This window comes from Diospyros lotus, chromosome 3 (genome assembly GCF_014633365.1).
Source record: "Diospyros lotus cultivar Yz01 chromosome 3, ASM1463336v1, whole genome shotgun sequence".
In the NCBI taxonomy this organism is placed as follows: Eukaryota; Viridiplantae; Streptophyta; class Magnoliopsida; order Ericales; family Ebenaceae; genus Diospyros; species Diospyros lotus.
Window position 1 is genome coordinate 30,239,715 of NC_068340.1, and position 22,312 is coordinate 30,262,026.

The window sequence follows — 22,312 nt, forward strand, 5'->3', positions numbered from 1 at the left end:
TCCCATGGGCCATGGGCATGGCTCAAGAACCCAGAAAGAAGGAAATTATTTCACAGGGAAAATTTATTTATAATCATACGTTTTGCTCTTTATAGTTTATTTTTAATATTCTTAAATTATTTTGAGATAAAAATTTATATTTACCTTTTATTTACCTTTTATTTAAATCTTTGACGCTTAATCACTCACCATTACTTCTCAAACACGTACACCCACTTTCTCACCTATAACTGAACATTGCGTAACCATTATTATTTAACACTGAACATTACGTAGCAATTATTATTCAACACCGAACATTGCTCAATCTAATTCTTCTCACGATAGCCAATTACCAATTATTGTCAACAAATGTTTACGCCAAAGTTTGATGAAAAAGATAATGAGTATTCATCTTTCGACAAGAAATAACACACTTTACAACATCGACCACTAGTTCAATTACATAATTTACATATATGATGGATGAATTAAAAAAATAAGATTAATTAAAAAGTAAAAAATACCCCTTCAAGGTGCTTGAAGCCTCGAACCCTGGGTTTCGGGAGTTGGGGAATGCCCTGAACCCCAATGTTCTGGGTGTTCGAGGAACCTCGGGGTTAGAGAACTTTGATAGCACTTGAATTCATGAATTTGAAAAAAATCAATTCTCCCAAATTCAAGAGTTTGAAAAAAATCATTTTTTTCTGAAACCATGAATTCGAGGTAATTGCACTTTCCTCAACCCATCATAATAATATATTATAAGTATAGTTATAATATACTATTAATTATTATATATATTACATATTCTAACTATATATATATGTGTAATATAGACGTAATTTTGTATATAAATTATTTCAAATGAAAGAGTTGTCATGGAGATTGCAAATGGTCAAATCCAATTAAATGCAGTAATATTTTATGAAACTGACTTCATATTACATACATATATATATCGAGAAAAATTATTCTTTTCTAAATCTATGGATTCGAGAAAATTATATTTTCCTGAAGTCATGGATTTGGGTGCTTTTAAAGTCTCTAAACTTTCGAGTTCGAGTGCGATGATGAGCAAAATACTTGGTTACAAATAGAATTTTTCTAAATCTTTTTTGTTTGGCTTATGTGATTCCGACGAAAAAATGAGAGACTCCAGCAAAGAGGGTGGGCGAGGTAAGCGAGTTTAGCGATGGCGAGAGTGTAGTGATTTGAAGAGGATTTGATGTGAGGAGTGGTGTAAAGAGAGTTTGTTATGTATGGGAGTATTTTTTGAGGGATTGATGTTTGAAAGATATGTTTGAAATATAGGTAATTACAAAAAATAATAACTCTTGATGATAAATAATAAAAATTAAAATTTTACATACTTTAATTATGGAGAGCAAAAAAGTACGACTACAATAAAATTTCCCTATTCCATACTTCTCGGTGGCAACAACAAAGATATTCTCTTTCCCTTTCCTTTCCTTTCCTGCGAAATATCTTGCAGTTGGCAGTTCGCTAACCCTATGGCCGCTTCCACGACACAAGCTCCAGCCTCCGGAACTGTGAAGTCGTAGATAATATTGGTTGTGACGACCATGGACGAACAAGTACCGAATTTGAATATTTTCTATGACGGAGACGATGGTCGAGTGTCAGTTTGGGAGATTGGGCTGCCGACCGCCGACGATCTGATGCCGCTCTCTCAGTCCTTGATCTCCCCGGAGCTGGCCTTGGCGTTCTGCATCTCGCCCAAGCCTCGCCGGAGCGCCATGGACGTGAATCCGGCTTCACAGGACACGCTCTCCAGTATCCGAGCTCATTCACAGGTGCTTTCCTCGAATGGTTTTAACTTCGGGTCATTCGACGACGAGAAGATTAGAGACGAATTGGCGCCAGAAGAGGAGGCGGTTGCTCTGACGACCGACGGATCGGATTTGCGGAAGCCGCTCCGGAGGTTTGACGGCGGTGGCGAAGAGACCGAGAACGGCACCAAAGAGCTGTCGACGTCGGCGAAGGCGTTGAAGCGGCCGCGGTTGGTGTGGACGCCGAAGCTTCACAAGCGGTTTGTGGACGTTGTTGCACATTTAGGCACAAATAACGCGGTGCCTAAGAAGATCATGCACTTGATGAACGTCGAGGGCTTGACTCGCCAGAACGTGGCGGGTCATCTGCAGAAGTACCGACTGTATATGAAGAGACAGGGCTTGTCGAACGACTCTTCATCGCCGTCGGATCACATTTTCGCATCGACGCCCCTGCATGATTCTTCTTATAGAGTTCTAATGCCTTACCCGCCGGCGGTGATGGGCGTGCCACGTGGTCATGGTCCTTATCACGTGTTCGACTCTCAGCCGTACAGTATGGGGCAGCAGAGGGACTAGCAGTACCACTGCACGATAGTTAACAGGTGTTATTGATATATTTGCTTATTGTTGTTTTGTATTATGTTGTGCTTTGTATTGTACAGTTAGTTGGGTATGAGGTTAGATGGTTATGTGGCTGTTAGTAACTAACGATTATCAGTTAGAAGAGTTAGAGCAGAGTAGATGTAGAATGTATTTAAACGTTGCAAACAGCTTATTCTCATTTGAATAAACGAGGTATTTTTTACTCTCTTGCTTAATATGGTATCAGAGCGATAATACGCTTCCGTCTTTATGATCCGGCTGTCGTTTCCGGTCATTCTCCGGCGACTAACGGATTCTGCATTCTTCATTGTTCGGAGTCTGCAATTTCATTATCATCCTTTCTTCCTAATCTTGCTGTTCGCCCATAATTGTTCTATGGTGACAATAGTTCCAGATTCGTCCTCCTGGTGGATGAGCACTTCCGCCATCAACGATGGATTGAGCCCGTTCTTCCTTCACCATTCCGATAGTCCTGGGTTCTTGTCTTTCAGCCATTAACCAGGGATAACTATGCCTCGTGGAGTCGCACAATGTTAATTGCGCTGTCCGTGAAAAATAAACTAGGGTTTATTGATGGATCGATTGGAAGACCGACAATTGGAGATCCAATGTTCAATGTGTGGATCTGCAATAATCACATCGTCATTTCCTGGGTGCTCAATTCCATGTCCAAGGAGATTTTGGCCAGTGTGATTTACTCAAGAGTCTGTACACAAGATTTGGACTGACCTCAAGGAGCGATACCAGCAGACGAATGGGCCTCGGATCTTCCAACTGCGACGCGATCTGATGAACCTAACCCAAGGTCAACTCTCTGTAAGTTCCTATTTCACCAAGCTTAAGATAATTTGGGAGGAACTTAGCAATTATAGGCCTGTGTGCTTGTGTGAAAAGTGTTCTTGTGGAGGTACTAAAGCTCTTGCAGATCACTATCAAACTGAGTACGTTATGTCCTTTCTGATGGGACTAAACGACTCTTTCACGCAAGCTAGAGGTCAGTTGTTACTCATGGACCCTATTCCCCCTATCAACAAGGTATTTGCTCTTATCTCTCAAGAAGAGAATCAACGAAATATAATTACATCTGCTGGTGGGAATGAATCTGTAGTGTTCTTGGTAAAACATGATGGAAATAGACCTGGACATGGTAGAAATCTGAAGAAGGATCATCCTTTTTGTACACACTGTGGGTACAATGGACATACCATTGAGAAATGTTACAAATTGCATGGATATCCTCCGGGATACAGACCTAAACAAAGGACTAACCAACTTGGTTAGACTAATTCTGTTATTGTTAGTCAAGTTTCTGATTGTGCTCCTAATCAGTCTAAGAATCATGAGAATTTTGGGAGTTTTATGCAGACTCTTACTATTATATGTGATTGTACTTTTCTCATTTCCTTTGAGTTGTATTTCATTTTCTTTCATTGCTGTATTGTTATTTAGTTGCTTTATTGTCAGTTGCATTTTTGTAATTAGACCTATAGAGTTTGGTTTACTATTTAAGCCAAGATCTAAAATGAATGGAAAGATTGATGAGGCATTTACATTTTCTTGTCTCGTAATATGGTATCAGATCAATTTCTAAAGCCCTAGGGTTCTTCGATCTTCAACGTCGTCTTCTTGTTCGTCGATCTTCGACATCGTGTCCTAGGTTCCCTTCTGCTTGATTCGTTTATCATTTTCATTGATTCTAGCGGCATGTTCTTCTTCTCCGACGACTGGTACAAATCTCTTTTGTTTGGAGATTTGCAATTTCTTTTTGATTGCTTATGAATCTCTTTTGTTCGGAGATCAATTTTCGTCTCTGGCGATCTCTGTTCTGAGTCTTTCTATTTCTGTTACTTTCATATCTTTTGCATGGATTGTTCGTTCGTTCTATGGCGATGGAAAATCCAGATTTATCTTCTTCCTTGTCGAGGCTTAATTTTTCCATTGACTATGGGTCGAGTCCGTTTTTCTTACATCACTCGGACAGTCTAGTCCTTCTTTTGGTTTCTCAACCTTTGACAGGGGATAACTATGCCTCCTGGAGTTGTGCGATGGTAATTGCCCTATCGATGAAGAACAAGTTTTTTTTTTTTTTTTTATTCATTGATGAAGAACAAGTTAGGGTTTATAGACGGTACAATTCCACGTCTTACACCAAGTGATGCTTCTTTACTCAATGTTTGGGTTATAAATAATAATATGGTTATATCGTGGATCCTTTAACTTTGTTTCGAAGGAGATCTCAGCTAGTGTAATTTATTTTGAATCTGCTAGAGACATTTGGATTGATCTCAAGGACAATGTTGAAAATAACGATATTGACAGAAATATCGAAACTATGATTTGACGGAAATATTGACGGAAATATCGATATTGACGAATATTGACATAAAATTTACGGAAAGTACGGAAATTTAGTTAAAAACATAATATTTTGTAATGAAACTTGTAGTAATGTTAAAATAATCATTTCTACAACCAAAAACCATATTATATCTAACAAGTAATAACTAAAAGGTATAAATATGGATATAATATATAGACGAGCTATATAAAAAATTAAAAAGCTTCCATTAAAACTTTTCAATTAATTTGCATTACACAAGTCATGCAAATTTTAATACCAAAATGAAGGTGGTTCATATATGGTGGTTCATATATGGTGTGGCCATCATCACTACTCCCTAAACTCATGGATTCAAAAGTGGTTGAAATGTTATCTTCATTGGATGATGACATCCCTAACTACATTTGATGAATTCTCCTTGTATAATCCTTACTGATAGCCCCTATGCCTGGACCCCCGTCTCTACACCCATGGTCTTCATCTTGTGTGCAATGAGTGTATTGTTCTTCACAAGTAAATGGGCTCAATGGCAAACCTATATCAGTATCATTTCTTTGAATAAAAGCATAATTATTTCCTCTATTGTCGTCATCATCGTCGTCGTTGTCATCATCGCCATCACTATTATCACCATCATCAGCACCATTGTCTTCATTATGAATTCCATCAATATGATCATCTTGATTGAAGCTAGTTGTGGACCTGCGCACCTCTCCTCGCATTGCAATGTTACCAATGTCTTCATTACCAATTCCATCAATATGATCATCTTGATTGAAGCTAGTTGTGGACCTGCGCACCTCTCCTAGCATTGCGATGTTACCAATGTCTTCATTACCAATTCCATCAATATGATCATGTAGATGAAAGCTAGTTCTAGACCTACGCACCTCTCCTCGCATTCCCATGTCCCATGGGTCACCTCCATTACTACTCATAGCCTCTTCTAATAACACCAGGTCAACATTGATTCCATAGTCACGAGCACTTGCCGCAATTTAGGGATTGGGGTTACTTTCATCATCATCAAGGTGTAGTGGACGAACCCATTGAGAGAGTTGATTCTCATCCTCTTCTCCTGGTTCCACTAAAATGTCCAAAAGATCCAAATACTCTGTTTCTGCAACCTTATCCTCTACAGCCTCCATGTCTCTTATTTTAAGCTTCATATTTAATCATGAGATGCTTGACTATTAAAATGGAATATGAATAATGAAATGCTTGACTATTAAAATGGAATATGAATAATGAGATTTTTAATGAGAATGAGATTTTTCACGTAGGTTGAAAACGCATTTTATTTATTTGATAAAAGCTTAACAAATTCTTATTTGAAAAGCTTAAATTTCACTTTTCATTTATGGAAATTTAACCAATATTTCCCGGATATTCCACGGACATTTTACGGATATTTCCTCAATATTTTGTAAAATTTATACTACAAGTACACAAAAAGGATATTTTAGGAAAATATCACGGATATTTCTAGATATTTTCAGGATATTTTGACGGACAGGAGATTGCACCCCTATCTATATCGGTACCCTTGATTTATGAAAATATCGCGGAAATCATGGATATTTTAAACTATGCTCAAGGAGTGATATCAACAAAGCAATGGGCCAAGAATTTTTCAATTGAGGCGTGAATTAGTGAACTTATCTTAGGGTTCCATGTTTGTAAGTGCTTATTTTACAAAACTCAAGACAATATGGGATGAACTTGGTAACTTTAGGCCTGCTTGTAGTTGTGGAAATTGTTCTTGTGGTGATGTTAGGGCTTTGGAAAATCATTATCAGATGGAGTATGCTATGTCTTTTTTGATGAGCTTGAATGAGTCATTTTCTCAAGTAAGAGGTCAACTGTTATTAATGGATCATCTTCCCCCAATTAACAAAGTGTTTGCTTTAATATCACAAGAGGAGGACTAGAGAAGTGTGGTGGGACGTGTGACTGATTTTGTTTCATTTAATGTCAAGCATGAGTTGAACAAATCTAGTCATAATAAATTTCAGAAAAAGGAGAGATCGATATGCACACATTATGGATATCATGGTCATACCATAGAAAAGTATTGTAAATTGCGTGGCTATCCTTCGGGATATAAGGTGAAATAGAGGTTACCTAGTCACAACAATACTAGTAATGCTCCTAATCAAGTAAATGTTGTTGTGGTGGGCCAAGATGTTGAAAATTGTTCTAGCAGTCAGGTTGGAGACTTTGTGCAAACATTGAATCCTACTCAGTATCAACACTTGCTGAGTATGTTGAGTTCCTTTGGTGCATCAAAGCTGAAGATAGAACCTGATGCTCCACAAGAGCAAGCATTAGGTAGTTGTTTTTCTATATCAGTAAGTCCAATGCTAAATAATCCTAGGTATTGAATAATAAACTCAGGAGCTACTAGTCATGTGTGCTTTAGCAAGACTGCTTTTCATTGCTTACGGCCTATTAATGACACATATGTCACATTGCCTGACCACTCTCGGATAGCTGTGCAATCTATAGGGGATGTGAGGATTAGTCAGCATTTGGTGCTAGAAAATGTGTTATTTGTGCCACAATTCAAGTTCAATTTACTTTTAGTGAGTGCTCTAGTAGGAAGGAATGCTATGAGCCTAAGTTTTTCTTCTCATTCATGTATTGTTCAGGATGTACAACTTTTGAAGATGATTGGTAGGGGTAGGCTTCATGAAGGCCTTTATGTGCTTGATGCTGAATCTTTGACAAGTATTTCTAATGATGCCACCGTGGCACATGTTGTAAGTAGAAATACTTGGCACAATAGATTTGGACATCTTTCTTTTGACAAATTGGGCAAATTGAAACACTTGTTACAATATAGAAATAATGGTGTTGATTCTCATTGTTCAATATGCCCTTTAGCTAAACAAAGGAGGCTGGCTTTTATTTCTCATAATCACTTATCTCAGCATGCTTTTGATCTTATTCATTGTGACACTTGGGGTCCATATCATGTTCCTACACATGCTGGTCATAGATATTTCTTAACTTTGGTTGATGATTGCACACGATTCACTTGGGTGAAGAAGTTTAGATCTGACAATGCACCTGAGTTGAAATTTTAAGATTATTTTGCCTCTAAGGGAGTCTTACATCAGTTTTCTTGTGTTGAGAGGCCTGAACAGATCTTTGTAGTGGAACGTAAGCATCAGCATCTCCTTAGTGTAGTTAGGGCACTGTTGTTTCAATCTAGGGTTCCTATTCAATTTTGGGGTCAATGCATCCTAACTGCTATTTTCTTAATCAATCGTACCCCTGCACTAGTATTGAGCCAGCAGTCTCTTTATCAGCTTCTCTTTCAAACACCTATGGATTATAGTTCTTTTAGAGTGTTTGGTTGTCTATGCTATGCATCTACTTTGTTATCTCATAGAACCAAATTTTCTCCTAGAGCTATTGCTTGTGTTTTTGTTGGATATTCTCCTGGCATGAAAGGCTATAGGCTGTATAATATTGCTGCTAAACATTTCTTTGTTTCTCATGATGATGTATTTCATGAGAATGTCTTTCCTTTTCATACCATTGTTCCTTCTCACAATATGGTATATCCTTTTCCTAATTTAGTCATTCCTCATGCTCAGCTTCAACCTGTTATTGATCATGCTATCACCTCTGATGATTCTTTCCCAATTGAGGTTCACACCCCTGATGCTAACGATCCCATCTCAGCTTCTCCTTGTTCTCCCATTCCTCCTCGTAGGTCATCTAGGGTCTTGAGGGTTCCTTCTTATCTCAAAGATTTTCATTGCAATCTGTTATCTCAAAATCCTCTGCCATCTACCAAATCTTTGTATCCTCTAGACCGTTTTATTTCTTACTCCAATTTGTCTCCTCCTCATAAACATCTCCTTCTTTAACATTTCTTCTAATTCTGAGTCTTAATTCTATCATCAAGCAGTGCACTATGCGTACTGGAGGGATACTATGACAGTAGAGTTGGAAGCTATGCATATGAATCATACTTGGACAATCACTTCCTCGCCTCATGATAAGCATGCTATCAGGTGTAAATGGGTGTATAAAATTAAGTATAAATCAGATGGTTCTATCGAGAGCTATAAGGCTCATCTAGTGGCAAAGGGGTACACACAACAAGAAGGGTTGGATTTTTTTGATACATTTTCTGCTATTGAAGTTGGTTATCGTTAAGGTTTTGTTGGCTTTAGCTTCTACTCATAAATGGCCCCTTATTCAACTAGATGTTAATAATGCCTTCCTCAATGGGGATCTTCTTGAGGAAGTATATATGGATCTCCCTCTTGGTTATACTCTTCAGATAGATGCTTCACAAGTCCATCTATGGGCTCAAACAGGCTTCTAGACAATGATTTTCTAAATTTTCATCTGCCCTAATTGAGTATGGTTTCCATCAATCCAAGTCTGATTACTCTTTGTTTACAAAAGGTGTTGGTTCTTCCTTTGTGGCCTTACTTGTCTGTGTTGATGATATAATCATTACGGGTTCAGATGTTGTAGTCATAGCCTCTCTTAAGTCCTTTCTTCATGGCCAATTCAAACTTAAGGATCTTGGCCATTTGAAATACTTTCTTGGTCTTGAGATTGCACAGTCTTCTAAGGGTATTTTCTTCTCATAGAGGCACTATACCCTCTAGCTTCTTGAAGACACAAGTTTCTTATCTAGTAAACCGGCTGATGTCCCAATGGTTCTCAATGTAAAGTTGAGTTCAGATGAGGGTGATTTACTTTATGATGTGTCTGCTTATAGGAGGCTTCTTTACTTAACAATTTTTCGGTCAGATATCACCTTCGTTATCTATAAACTTAGTCAATATGTCTCTAAGCCCAGGAAGCCTCACCTTGATGCAGCCTATCATTTGCTCAGATATCTTAAGGCCTCTACCGGTCAGGGCTTGTTCTTTTCTGCCTCTTCTTCACTACAGTTTCCGGCATTTTCTTATGCAAATTGGGGGTCTTGCCTGGATACTAGAAGGTTTGTCACAAGGTTTTGTATATTTCTTGGTGATTCATTAATCTCTTGGAGGGCTAAGAAGCAACCCACCGTCTCTCACCCCTCAGCTGAAGCTGAGTATCGAGCCCTTGCTTCTACTGTTAGTGAAATTGTTTGGTTACACCAACTTTATCTGATTTCCAGATTTCTACCGTAACTTCTACTCTCTTGTTTTGTGACAATCAGGCTGCGATTCATATAGCTTCTAATCCAGTTTTCCATGAACGCACCAAGCATATCGAATTGGATTGCCATTTTGTTCGGGATAAATTGCAGGAGGGTCTGTTCAAGCTTTTACCTATTCAATCAGCTCATCAGCTTGCAGATCTCTTTACCAAGCCGTTACCAGCTTCTCAATTGCAGTCTTTATTAGCCAAGATGGCTGTGCTTGATGTTCACCGTCCATCTTGAGGGGGAGTATTATATGTGATTGTATTTTTCTCATTTCCTTTGAGCTGTATTTCATTTTCTTTCATTGATGTATTGTTAGTTAGTTGCTTTATTATCAGTGGCATTTTTGTAATTAGACCTATAGAGTTTGGTTTACTATTTAAGCCAAGATCTAAAATGAATGGAAAGATCGATGAGGCATTTACATCTTCTTGTCTCATAATACTCACCCCTGTTCAGTGTCAACAATTGATGGGGATACTCAGCTCACATCTTTCTGATGCTAAGTCCAGCTCAGATGATGCTTCCCTTGATCAGATGTCAGGTACTTGCTTTGCTTCTCTATTTCAATTAATCCAGGGCTTAGTTACCCTAAGTATTGGATAATAGACTCGGGGGCCACCAATCATATATGTTGCAATCAGTCTTCTTTTCAATATATGAGGACAGTTCAAAATTCTTTTGTTACATTGCCTGACCATAGTCAGATCACTGTTAATTTCATTGGAACTGTGAGGATTAACTCTCATCTTGTACTAGAGAATGTCCTTTACATACCTCATTTCAAATTCAACTTGATATTTGTGAGTGCCTTGACTGGGAAAAACAATTTGTCTCTCAGTTTCTTTCATGATACCTGCATTATTCAGGATATCCACCACATGAGGATGATTGGCAGGGGTAATTTGCTTGAAGGGCTTTATGTTTTGGATGGATTTTTACTGGAGCTTGGCAGCCTAAATGTAGATAAGGCTTGTGTTTCTGTAGCTAATGTGATAAGTAGCCTTACTTAGCACAGCAGGTTAGGCCATCCTTCTTTTAAAAAGTTGATACATTTGAAGGATTTGTTGAATCTTACTCCCGACTATAAGAAGACTGATATTCCATGGTCAATTTGTCCTTTAGCTAAACAAAGATGTTTGTCTTTTCTTTCTAATAATCATTTGTCTAAATGTGCATTTGATCTTATACATTGTGACACTTGGGGTCCGTATCATATTCCCACTTATGCTAGGCATCGATATTTCTTGACTTTGGTGGATGATTGTACAAGGTTTACTTGGGAACATAAGTCTGATGCTAGATCTATCATCCCTAAGTGTTTCTCCCTTGTTGAGACTCAATTCCATAGTCATTAAAGGGTTTCGGTCTGACAATGCCCCTGAGTTGCTGTTTAATCATTTCTTTTCTTCGAAAGGTGTTGTTCATCAATTTTCATGTGTTGAGAGGCCTGGACATAATTCAGTTGTTGAACGTAAGCATCAGCACTTAATGTGGCTAGGGCCTTGTATTTTCAGTCTAGGGTGCCTATAAAATTCTGGGGAGATTGTGTTCTTACTACCACATTTTTGATAAATGGAACACCAGCCTCTATTCTACAAAATAAATCTCTTTATCAGATCCTTGTGAATTATGGTTCTCTTGGAGTATTTGGTAGCCTGTGCTTTGCTTCCACTTTGCCTTCCCATAGGACCAAATTTCACCCTAGAGCTATAGCTTGTGTATTTCTTGGCTACCCTCCAGGTATTAAGGGCTACAAACTGTATGACATAGCCACTAAAGTCATTTTTGTCTCGTGATGTTGTATTCCATAAACACATCTTTCCTTTTCATTCTGTCACTTCTGATAATGAAGTGCTAGACCCTTGTCCTGATCTTGTTTTGCCTAAGCCTGTCTCTGGCTTGTCTTGTTCCATCACACCTTCCCCTGCTGCTCTTGTTTCTCCAGATTTAGATGAGGATCATAATCTTCCTACTGATTCTCAGCCTCCTATTTCCTCTTTTCTTCCTGTCCGCAGGTCTGCTAGAACTTCAAAGCCTCCTTATCTTAGAGACTTTCATTGTATTCTCTTGGCTAACAGACCTACTCCCTTACCTCAGTCCTTATATCCCTTACAGCAATACCTTTCTTACAATCGTCTTTCTCCTTCTCATAAATCCTTCCTCCTTACAGTATCTTCCTCTTTTGAACCACAATACTACCATCAGGCTGTCAAATATTCTCATTGGAGTGATGCCATGGCTGCTGATTTAGAGGCTATGCAGCAAAATAACACTTGGTCCATTGCCCCTCTTGCACAAGATAAGCATTCTATTGGTTGTAAATTGGTGTATAAAATCAAGTACAAGTCTGATGGCACCATAGAAAGGCACAAAGCCCGTTTAGTGGCCTAAGGTTATACTCAACAAGAGGGCTTAGATTTTCTTGATACTTTTTCCCCAGTTGCCAAGCTGGTTACTGTTAAAGTACTCCTTGTCCTTGTTGCTATTAACAAGTGGTCACTGGTCCAACTTGATGTTAATAATGCTTTCCTTAATGGTGATCTTTTTGAGGAAGTGTATATGGATCTTCCACTTGATTATCAACTTAAAAATCAAGCTACTTCTAAGGGGGAGAGGTTAGTATGTAAGCTCCACAAATCCATTTATGGCTTGAAACAAGCCCCCTGGCAATGGTTCTCTAAATTCTCTAATGTTCTTGTTCAAAATGGTTTTCATCAATCTCGGTCGGATTATTCTTTGTTCACCAAGGGTACTGGTTCTTCATTTGTGGCTCTTCTTGTTTACGTTGATGAGATCATTATCACTGTCCCTAACATTCATGTCATAGAATCTCTCAAGTTGTTCCTTCACAGCCAGTTTAAGCTTAAAGATCTTGGCCGGTTAAGGTACTTTCTTGGCTTGGAAATAGCTCAATCTGAAACAGGTATATTTTTCTCCCAAAGGCACTACACTTTACAGCTTCTTGAGGATACAGGATTTTTGGCCTGTAAACCTGTCAATTTACCTATGATTTCTAACTCCAAACTATGTTCGTTTGAGGGGAGTTACTTGAGGATCCTACTGTGTATAGAAGACTCATTGGCCGTCTCCTGTACCCGACCATCTCTAGGCCAGATATCACATTTTCTGTGCACAAGCTCAGCCAGTTCGTTTCTCAGCCTAGACAGCCCCACTTAGATGCAGCTCATCATCTTCTTCAATATTTGAAGGTATCTCTAGGTCAAGGGTTATTCTTTTCAGCATCCTCTTCTATTCAACTTCGTGTCTTTTCTGATGCTGATTGGGGCTCCTATCTAGATTCAAGGAAATCTGTTACAGGCTTTTGTATCTTTTTGGGTGTCTCCTTGGTGTCCTGGAGAGCAAAGAAGCAGAACACTGTATCTAGATCCTCTGCTGAAGCAGAGTATCGGGCCCTTGCTTCTACTGCCAGTGAGATTATGTGGATCACTCAGCTTCTCTAGGATTTTCAGGTCTCATCTCCTACTTCTGCTCTACACTTTTGTGATAATCAGGTAGCTGTACACATAGCTACTAATCCGGTTTTTCATGAGCATACAGAGCATATCGAGCTTGATTGTCATTTTGTTCGGGACAAGCTTACTGATGGTCTTCTTAAACTTCTCCCTATTTGCAGCCAGCATCTACTAGCTGATGTATTCACTAAGGCTCTCCCAGCTACTCGGTTGTTTCCATTATTAGCCAAGATGGCCATTTTTGATATACAGGCCCATCTTGAGGGGGAGTAACAGGTGTTATTGATATATTTGATTATTGTTGTTTCGTATTATGTTGTGCTTTTTATTGTACAGTTAGCTGGGTATGAGGTTAGATGGTTATGTGGCTGCAAGTAACTAACGATTGGCAGTTAGAAGAGTTAGAGCAGAGTAGATGCAGAATGTATTTAAACTCTGCAAGCAGCTTATTCTCATTTGAATAAACGAGGTATTTTTTACTCTCTTGCTTCAATAATAGTAAATTAGTAACTGACGCCAATCGCCATCAATTTTGTTAATTTACCTTATCTTGACTATGCAAATTAGCAATGGGGGCTGGTACTGGACTTGATGCTGTGGCAATTGTGGTGAGTCACAACTGGTACTTCACTGGATATTTAATTTACTGGGCTAGATGCTAGAGCTTAATAATTTTCTTTGGAAACCTGTATTGGTAGCTCCGTTCTATTTAATCCTCCTTAAGTGTGAAAACAAATTTATTCTTGACTTTAACTTGACTACTTGAAGTGATTTGAGAGAACCGTTGTCTAGTTCCTCGGCAACTTTGCCGTTTGGATCACGCTGAGCAATACTATTCAGGTGCATATATAGTGGATACTGAATATGCTCCTTTTGCTAGACCATTGTTAATTGGTTCTTCATATGGGTTTATTATTTCTGCTTTAATGATGCTTCAATTTCCTTTTAAAAATGCTTCATGTTTATGTTTTCACGACAGGGGCATGAAGGTTTGGCAAAGCAGAAAATGAGGCACTCCTATAACGTTTATTTTAAGATCAAGTAGTTGTCAACCTTCTTTCTTCTCGTTCTTTGTTATTTTATCTGGTTGATATTTATAGAATAAACTTATTTAAAAAAATTATAACATCAACCCGAATTCACTTTGCAAAAGTAGCTTTGCAAAAGTAGCTGCCATTTGTTGGTGAATTACATGCTGCAACAGTTCTATAATTCTAGGTGGACCAGTTGTATTTGTGTATCCTCTCATTTGCATGCTTGCAGCTCTTGAGATGTAGGAAAACTAGGAGTGAACAGAACAGCCATGCAAATAGCTCAATGGGGATCAAGAGATGTTTGGCTTAGGATCATTGATTTAATTCTACACGGTTCTTGTTTCCAAATGCAATGATTACAACAATTTCCTAGGGGTGAATCCAAAGGGATCCTCAAACAATATTTATCAAATAAGGAGATTGGTGTTTCTTCAGGTGAAACAAATGGATGGGGGAAAAGTTATTTGTGTTATTATTGTCATAGTTGTATTTACATTTTAAGAGATCAAGTGGAACTATAAGTTTATTGAGGTTAGTCTTGCTTGTTTTTAATTCAATTTGCACCTGGTGTTTGCATAGGAATTAATTTCAAATTGTTTTTAGTAACTTGCTTCTAGGTTAGTCATGGAACGCAACATGTACTGATGCTCAAATGTTAATCCTGGTCAGGTATGATTGGTGTCACTGGCAATAAATGGAGCCAATTTGAAGTCTATTCCAGTATCATTGAGGTTCCACACAAGCTCTCTCTCTCTCTCTGCATATTTTCTTGTTCAATTGAAGTAGGAGACTCCTGTATTCTGTCTGGTTCAGCCTTTTAGAGGATGGCAAGCCATTAAATATGTTCTTGCCCCGTTTGTGATCGCTAAATGGTGATATAGGAAGAAAGCAAAAGTAATCAGCAATTATTTGGCATGTGAGTGTTGGATGTTGTTATTGATCCTAGGTTTTCTTTCTATATACGAGTAGTTTTTCCATTTTCAACAACACTAATGGCTAAGCAGTTTTTCTTCATGTGTGTGTGCACGCATGTGATTGTCGTATGCTACAATTACTTCAACTACCTCTTCAATGCTTGCTCCCCATATGAAGCTCTTTACCATGTATTCTTTCCAATTGCAACAGAATCGTAAAACATGGTTCCTGGCATATCATTTCTATTCATCAAAGTTACATGCTTGACCTGCTTACAACCATTATGCATGCTAGTCTTTTGAGTATTAGCATATGCAGTGAATTCTTTTTAATTTTAATTTTTACTATTTTGGTCTCAGCAATAAAGCTGGAGTCAGTCTTGAGCTTCCACTGTTAAAAGATCGGTTCCTCAGTTCCAAAAGTGAATTTATTGAGTAATCATTGTTAGTCTTGAGGGGTTTGGGTAAGTTAGGTTCTCCCTCTCTGCATGCATATATATATATATATGTACATGTTTATATGCGTCAGTGTACCCACGCATGTATAAGCTTACAACTTTTAGGGTTGGGATTAGATGTTTTGCAAGATTGATGAAGATGATTACAGCTTTTTATTTTTTTTTTTTCCTAATAAATAATGATTGTACTTGGTGCGAGGATATTCCACTAGCAATCAAAGAAAACTACCCAGTTCGGTGTTATGAGGGCTAACATTACTGTTTGTATGGATTATTTTGGGAACTAATTGAGCCTGGGCGCTGTGAGATATCTGAGGTGCTTCATAAATGGGATATAAATTTGCTGGCAATACTTGTTTCTTGTATTAGCCTTATGATGCCTGCCCGCACGTACACAAGAATTAATTAGAGATTTGAACTGTTCATCGATGTTCCTATGGCTGTTTTTTGTGTTTCCCTTTCCCCTTGAAGAAGATGTTCATAAGGTAGAACCCCTGATATATCTTGGTTGATAGGAATTAACTCAACTGGGGTGAGCAAGATGTACATGATCTTGGATTCGGTTAGTTTTTGCTGCATGTATGAAATTGTACGCAGTATTTACTTTAGCTCATTCGTGTAGTTAAGCCAGCAAGGGCAGACATTATACTTGCCTATATATATGGTATGGTATTGCCTGAGAGCGGGGGAAGAAAAAAGAAAGGGGCTGTAAGCCGGCAGGGCGGGAAGGGAAGTTTTTGATTTGCATGGATGGCTAAAACCTGAGAGAGCTGATCAGATCAGGAACGTTTTTGTTATTTATTTGGTTGCTATGCAAGAACTAAAAACTCTATGATTGATCTGCCAAACCTTGGAACCTGTTGCTTTATATGTTATGGCTATAGTTTAGCCTTTTTATTATGTCAATGAATGACATTTTCTGGTAGTTATTTGGAGAGGAGGCCATTCTGGGATATCTATCATTCAACAGATTAGGGCCTTTTCTTTTTCTGCACTCGTCTCTTGAATTTGAACAATGTTGAGTTCCAATTATTGAATGGGGCAGTTAACTTCCTCGAGGAGGCTAAGAGATGATCACGAGATTTTTCCATATAAAAATGTCCATATTTTTAGTCTCTGAAAGGCAGAACTTGACTTTTCAAAACAGAGTGTAGTCTAGAGGTGGCATATCATTAAACCCTCCCGATATTGTAAATTGATGAGTTTTTGGCATCGGAGACTCCTAAACTATTTTACAGTTGCTGCGTAACTTTTAAAATTATTAATTGTAATAATTAAATCCTTTAAATCACTGCACGTATAACATTTGCAATATAATTTTTGCTTTTATGTAGTCAATATTTATAGCAGAAAAATCAATCAACTGTTCTTTAATTTGTTATTCAAAAATTGGCATCCTACCTTCAAAAAAATTTTAATCCATTATTGTAATTTATAATTTATTTCCGCACGTAAATTAATTTTCACACAAATTTATCCCTTCCTGGAGGAGAAAAATGATCAGTTGTCCCTATAACAATAAGCTTTAGCTCTGACTACATTGACATTCTTGTCCTTGTTGATTATATTAATTATTGTTTGTTGAATAATGCTATACCTACAAAAGCTTGGACAACTTTATATTCTTGTGATATTTTAATATTAAAATATCGTGATAAATTAAACTTAAATTTTTGGATGCGCACTCAAAATCATGCCCTCTTCTTCATACCCCCCCCTCTCTCGCCTTATTCTTCCTCTGCTCATTCTCGCCTCCGTCTTCGCCTATGCGTTCTAGCCGTCGTTCGTCTCCGCCTTTGCCTCCACGTTCTAGCTGTCGTCTGCCTTTGCCTCCACATTCTTGCCACCGTCCTCCTTTACCTCTACAGTTCCAATCGTCATCGATGTCTCCGCCGTCGCCGTTCTACTGTCAACGCCTCCATCTCCCCCTCTCTCGCCTCATTCTCTTTCTTTGCTCATTATCCCCAACACATCTAACGCCTCCATCTCTTTCTTTGTCTCGGCCTCCATCTCCATCGACGCTTTCGTCTTTTGCCATCGACACCTCTATCTCTATTCTCTAGGACACTAACACATATATAAATATATAATATATTTACTAAAAATGTATTTGAATATAACTTGGGTTAAATATACATATTTTCTAAACAAAAATATAGATTAAACAAGAATAAAAATAAATGATATATTTTGAATTAAAATATATTTTTATGTTATTATTTATATATAAGATAATTACAAAATACATAAAATTTTATATTTTGTATGAATAATAAATAAAAGAAATATAATTGTATTGTGATGGATATAAGAATATATCATTTTATTAAAAATAAATATTATAATATTATGGTTTATAGTTTGATTTACATTTTATAACTTAAAAAATAAAATAAAATTACAAAATAAATTTTTAAAAATAGCAAGTCAGACTATACTCTTAAAAGTTCCAATATCTTATAAACTAAAACTTTTAAAAGTCACAAAATAGGTAGAAAATAAGAAAAGGCTATTAAAGGAACGCCGTGAAATTCCATTACAACCCCCCCCCCCCCCCCCCCAACAAAGACAAGGGAAAAGTCAAATGTGTCTATGAGTTCTATCAAACAATTTGTTTTTCCTTGTTCACTATTCTTCACTTGTCTAGAATAACAAGTTTAGATAATTTTTTTCTCTTTTATCATTTATACAAAACATAAATTTTTATGTATTTTATAATTATTTTATGTATAAATAATTATATATATTTTATGTTATTATTTATTTATATTGCTTGAATTGAAAGGTTAAAAACTATATGCAAAATTGTACAAAATCTTAATATTATATTTTACAAAAATTAAAAATCATATTTAAAGTTAAACAAAACTATAATATCATATTTCAGATTTATACAAGTAATATAAATAAATAAAAAAATAAATAATATGCAAGTAATATATAATATCATATATTATATATATATTAGTTTAATAAAGACTCGAAAAATGAGAGAGAAGCTAGAACGGTGGAAATGGACGGTAAACGATGAACAATGGAGAGAAGCGACAAAATATCCAAAAGAAGAGAAAATGGAGATGTCGGTGGATGTGTTAATGGCGGTGAACATTTGCAGAAAGGATTGCGTTTGTGACAACGACGGTGAAAAACAAGAAAAGAGAGAGAGAGAAAGAAAAAGAAATAAAAAGAAGGAGGTGGAGTTGTTGGTGAGAGCTTCAATGGTTACAAATGACGAGAACTAGCATAGAGAGGTAAGAGGGAAGGAAGGAGAGAGAGTATGAGGAAGAAGAGGAATGGCAGTAATGGAGTTTCTAGAGAAAAAGTGAGAGGTGAGAGTGAAAGTAAAAGTGAAAGGTGAGAGTAAAAAGTCAAGGATGAAATTATCTGAGAATTAAATATATAATTTTTTTTGAAGTTGTCCGCTAATTTGTCTACCAATTTATTCATTTAGTATTATCCTTGTTTCTTTTTCATCCTCGAAGAGTTAAGAGAGAAAGTTCAGCCTAAGAACTCTCCCTTCTTCTCAAACAAGTTTAGCAGCCCAAAGGCGCGAGTCTTATTTTTAGTATGAAAACCAGTGGTCTTATTTTAATTTGAGCCCATTTCGCCACATGTAAAGATGGGGCCCACAAGCTTCTCCCACCTCGGACCAAATGACACCTGTGGCTCCGGCACCCGGAAACCTGTGCACGAACGTCGCAAGTTTTTCTTAAATTTAGCATATTATTATTCTGATATATACCACCAAAGCGAGAAAGACAAATTGTTTGATTGATTGGAGAAATGTCTCAAGCAGATGGCGTGCAGAGAAGCCATGCCGCAGGCTCTCCCAGATCTCGACCTCGCTACTCTCCGACGTTCGAGCAGCTTCTTCAAGGTAAAGAAATTATTCCTTATTAAAATGATATTTTTGTGGCGTCTTATTCATGTAGAAAATTATTATTATTATTATATATATATTTCCGTATAATGCATGGCAGGAGATGCTTCGAGGTGGCCGTCTGGTGCGTCGGCGACCCCGGGGAATAATGATCATGATCAAGAAGAATTACTCGGCCACCAAAACAAGAAATCAGTTCTCACCAAAGTCAAGGAGACGGCTAAGAAGCTGCGGCGGAGTCTCAGCAAGAAGAAGCACGGCCATGAGGATGGCAACAATCCCTCTTGGGGAGTTACCTTGGATGACGACGATGAAGAGGACGAGGATCCTGAATATCTCGGAGCCCCAAGTAATTCACTAATATTATCATTTTAATTTTATTTATTTATTAATTAGTTCTTCCCTAATTAATATACAATGATTTAATTAGATTCTTTTAATTTTCATGAAAATTAAAATGATATCTAATTAGAAAACAATATCTCTCATTTAATTTCAACTTTTGATGCACGAGAAGCAAATAATTAGTTAATGTAAAAGATGGCATGACAAACAAGGTGTGGTTTCAAATCCATGCCCATGTTTTCGTCTTCAGTGTATGAATCAGAGTTTGCGCCAGAGGCTTACAAAGAGACGGCAAGGCAGCATCCGAGAGCAATCCCAGTGGTGTCTGAGAAGCATGTCTTGACAAGCACAATCAAACATGGCGGCGATCATCATCATCATCAGGAGCAGCAGCAAGAAACACAACGCGCCTCTTCTGGTCTCAGTAACAGTAATAAGACAATGACCAGAGCTATGACCGAAAAGCTTGCGCCCGCCTATGCTGCAGTTTCAGATGCCACTCACTCCATTGCTTCCAAGATCGCTGGCCTCACTTCTGGAAATGGAGCCGCAGCCCCCTCTTCAACTGAACCTGCAGCCATGCTTTCCAGACAATATTCTATGCCAAATGCCAATCCTATAATCATTACTTCAAAGGCCACGTCCATGGCCCCCGCTGCACCAGCTGCAATTGTCACTGGGCACTCTGCAGCATCGGATGATCAAACTCGAAGTTCATCAATTATTGCTTCAAAGATCACAGTTGACAACAATACTACTGGTCCGACAAAATCATCAGGAAATGTTTCAGAAGCTAGAGACAAGCCTGATCATAGCCCCCCTAGGACGATTACTGAAGCTGTGACCGAGAAGCTTGCACCGGCATATGCTGCTGTATCAGGCGCAAGCCACGCAATTGCATCGAAGATCACAGCGCTCACTGGTGACGCTGGAACAGAACAGAGTACTGCAGAGATTGCGAGTAAGGCAACTGCTGGAGAGAGTAACATTGCAAGTAAGGGAACTGGGGAGAGTAATATTCCAAGTAAGGCAACTGAAGAAATTGCGACGAAGGAAGTCCAGAAACACAACGCAGTTCCTGAGAGTAAAGAGGTGGTTGCTGGCAGTGGCCAGCAAACGTGGGACAAGGGTGTTTCAGTGAAGGAGTACTTGATGCACAAGCTAGAGCCCGGAGAAGATGAGAAGGCACTTTCTCAGGTGATAACTGAGGCAATTAGTCCAAGGAATTCTCCTGGTGATGGCGGGGTGGTGGACAAGGTGAGAGGGGCTCTAACTTCGTTTCTTCGTAGCAACGAGCCCTCTGTATCGACAACCAAAGGTGCAAATTCATCTGAATTGACAACCAAAGCTGCAAATTCATCTGAGTCGGCAACCAAAGCTGCAAATTTATCAAGACCTAATATTCCCTCTGAGTCGACAACCAGGGCTGCAAATTTGACACCTGTTCGCTCTGAATCAGCAATTAGAGCTGAATCAACAATTACCGCAAATTCGTCGCCTATTCCCCTTTCTACCAATGCACACACAGGTAACCTTGTTTTTTGATCTTCAGTTGATATAGATTTCTGTTCCAACTTACCCGGATGTTTTCAATTTAGTGGTACTTCAGTGGACATGGATCATATATATATCAAGATGTGTTAATTTTCTCTGCTCGAATTTACAGTTACCGAGGAAGAAAATCATGGAAAAATACTTCAAGCCAACTGATGAATCGAGGCATTCTTTCAGGTGCAGATAAAGAAACTGTTCACTGGGTATGGAGTAGTAAGTTTTATCTATCATCCAATAGATTCAACTCACTCAACGATGGATCAATATCATTCAACTAGTGCCAACTTTCTTTCTTTTTTCTTAGCTACAATTCTTTGCGTAAATGTATTAGTAATAATAAAATGTTTTTGGCAGCTTCAAAGGCAAATTCAGTTAGCTGCCAAGAGACTTTAGATATGCATTGTATTAATTATTGCTGTAATTTCATTAATGGTGATGATTAGTTGAATTGATCAGTAAAAGTATGGAAGAAATGTGAACTTCCATCATTTTGTTTGTTGTGAGTACAAGCTCATTTCAGGTCAGGTGCATAATTCCATTGAACTAATACACACTTGTTTTCTTCTTTTCCATTATGAACCAACCAACTCTACTTGCCCCAAACTGGCATAAAACAGAGCGGGCGTACGTTGGTTTGATTATGGCTTCAAAAACTGTTCTTATTTAGCCAAATAATAAATTTGAGATAATGATTTAGTGAATATTGAAAACTGTTTTCAAATAATTCATCTCAAAACAGTTGGAGTTTCAATAAATATAACAAAGAGA

At 37.9% G+C, this 22,312-nt stretch overlaps 2 protein-coding genes across 4 annotated transcripts; both read left to right on the forward strand.

The window, feature by feature from the left end:
* The first annotated feature begins 1,408 nt into the window (after positions 1-1,408).
* Positions 1,409-16,358, forward strand: LOC127797524 (transcription factor PCL1-like). Of its 3 annotated transcripts, XR_008022239.1 has the most exons (4): positions 1,409-2,377; positions 9,899-13,828; positions 13,927-14,400; positions 15,063-16,358. XR_008022239.1 is itself a non-coding variant. In XM_052330506.1 (2 exons), exon 1 carries the CDS (start codon positions 1,566-1,568, stop codon positions 2,349-2,351), a length of 786 nt encoding a protein of 261 aa, XP_052186466.1. In that variant the 5' UTR covers positions 1,409-1,565; the 3' UTR covers positions 2,352-2,377; positions 15,063-16,346. The 3 variants fall into 3 exon arrangements, 1 of the variants encoding a protein (XP_052186466.1); XR_008022240.1 differs by lacking the exons at positions 9,899-13,828; positions 13,927-14,400 and having other exon boundaries at positions 15,063-15,124; positions 15,668-16,340; XM_052330506.1 differs by lacking the exons at positions 9,899-13,828; positions 13,927-14,400 and having other exon boundaries at positions 15,063-16,346.
* Positions 16,359-19,263: 2,905 nt separating this feature from the next.
* LOC127798027 (low-temperature-induced 65 kDa protein-like) lies at positions 19,264-21,996 on the forward strand. The gene is made up of 4 exons (XM_052331304.1): positions 19,264-19,642; positions 19,746-19,994; positions 20,241-21,518; positions 21,657-21,996. Exons 1-4 carry the CDS (start codon positions 19,549-19,551, stop codon positions 21,698-21,700), a joined length of 1,665 nt encoding a protein of 554 aa, XP_052187264.1. The 5' UTR covers positions 19,264-19,548; the 3' UTR covers positions 21,701-21,996.
* Positions 21,997-22,312: the final 316 nt, after the last annotated feature.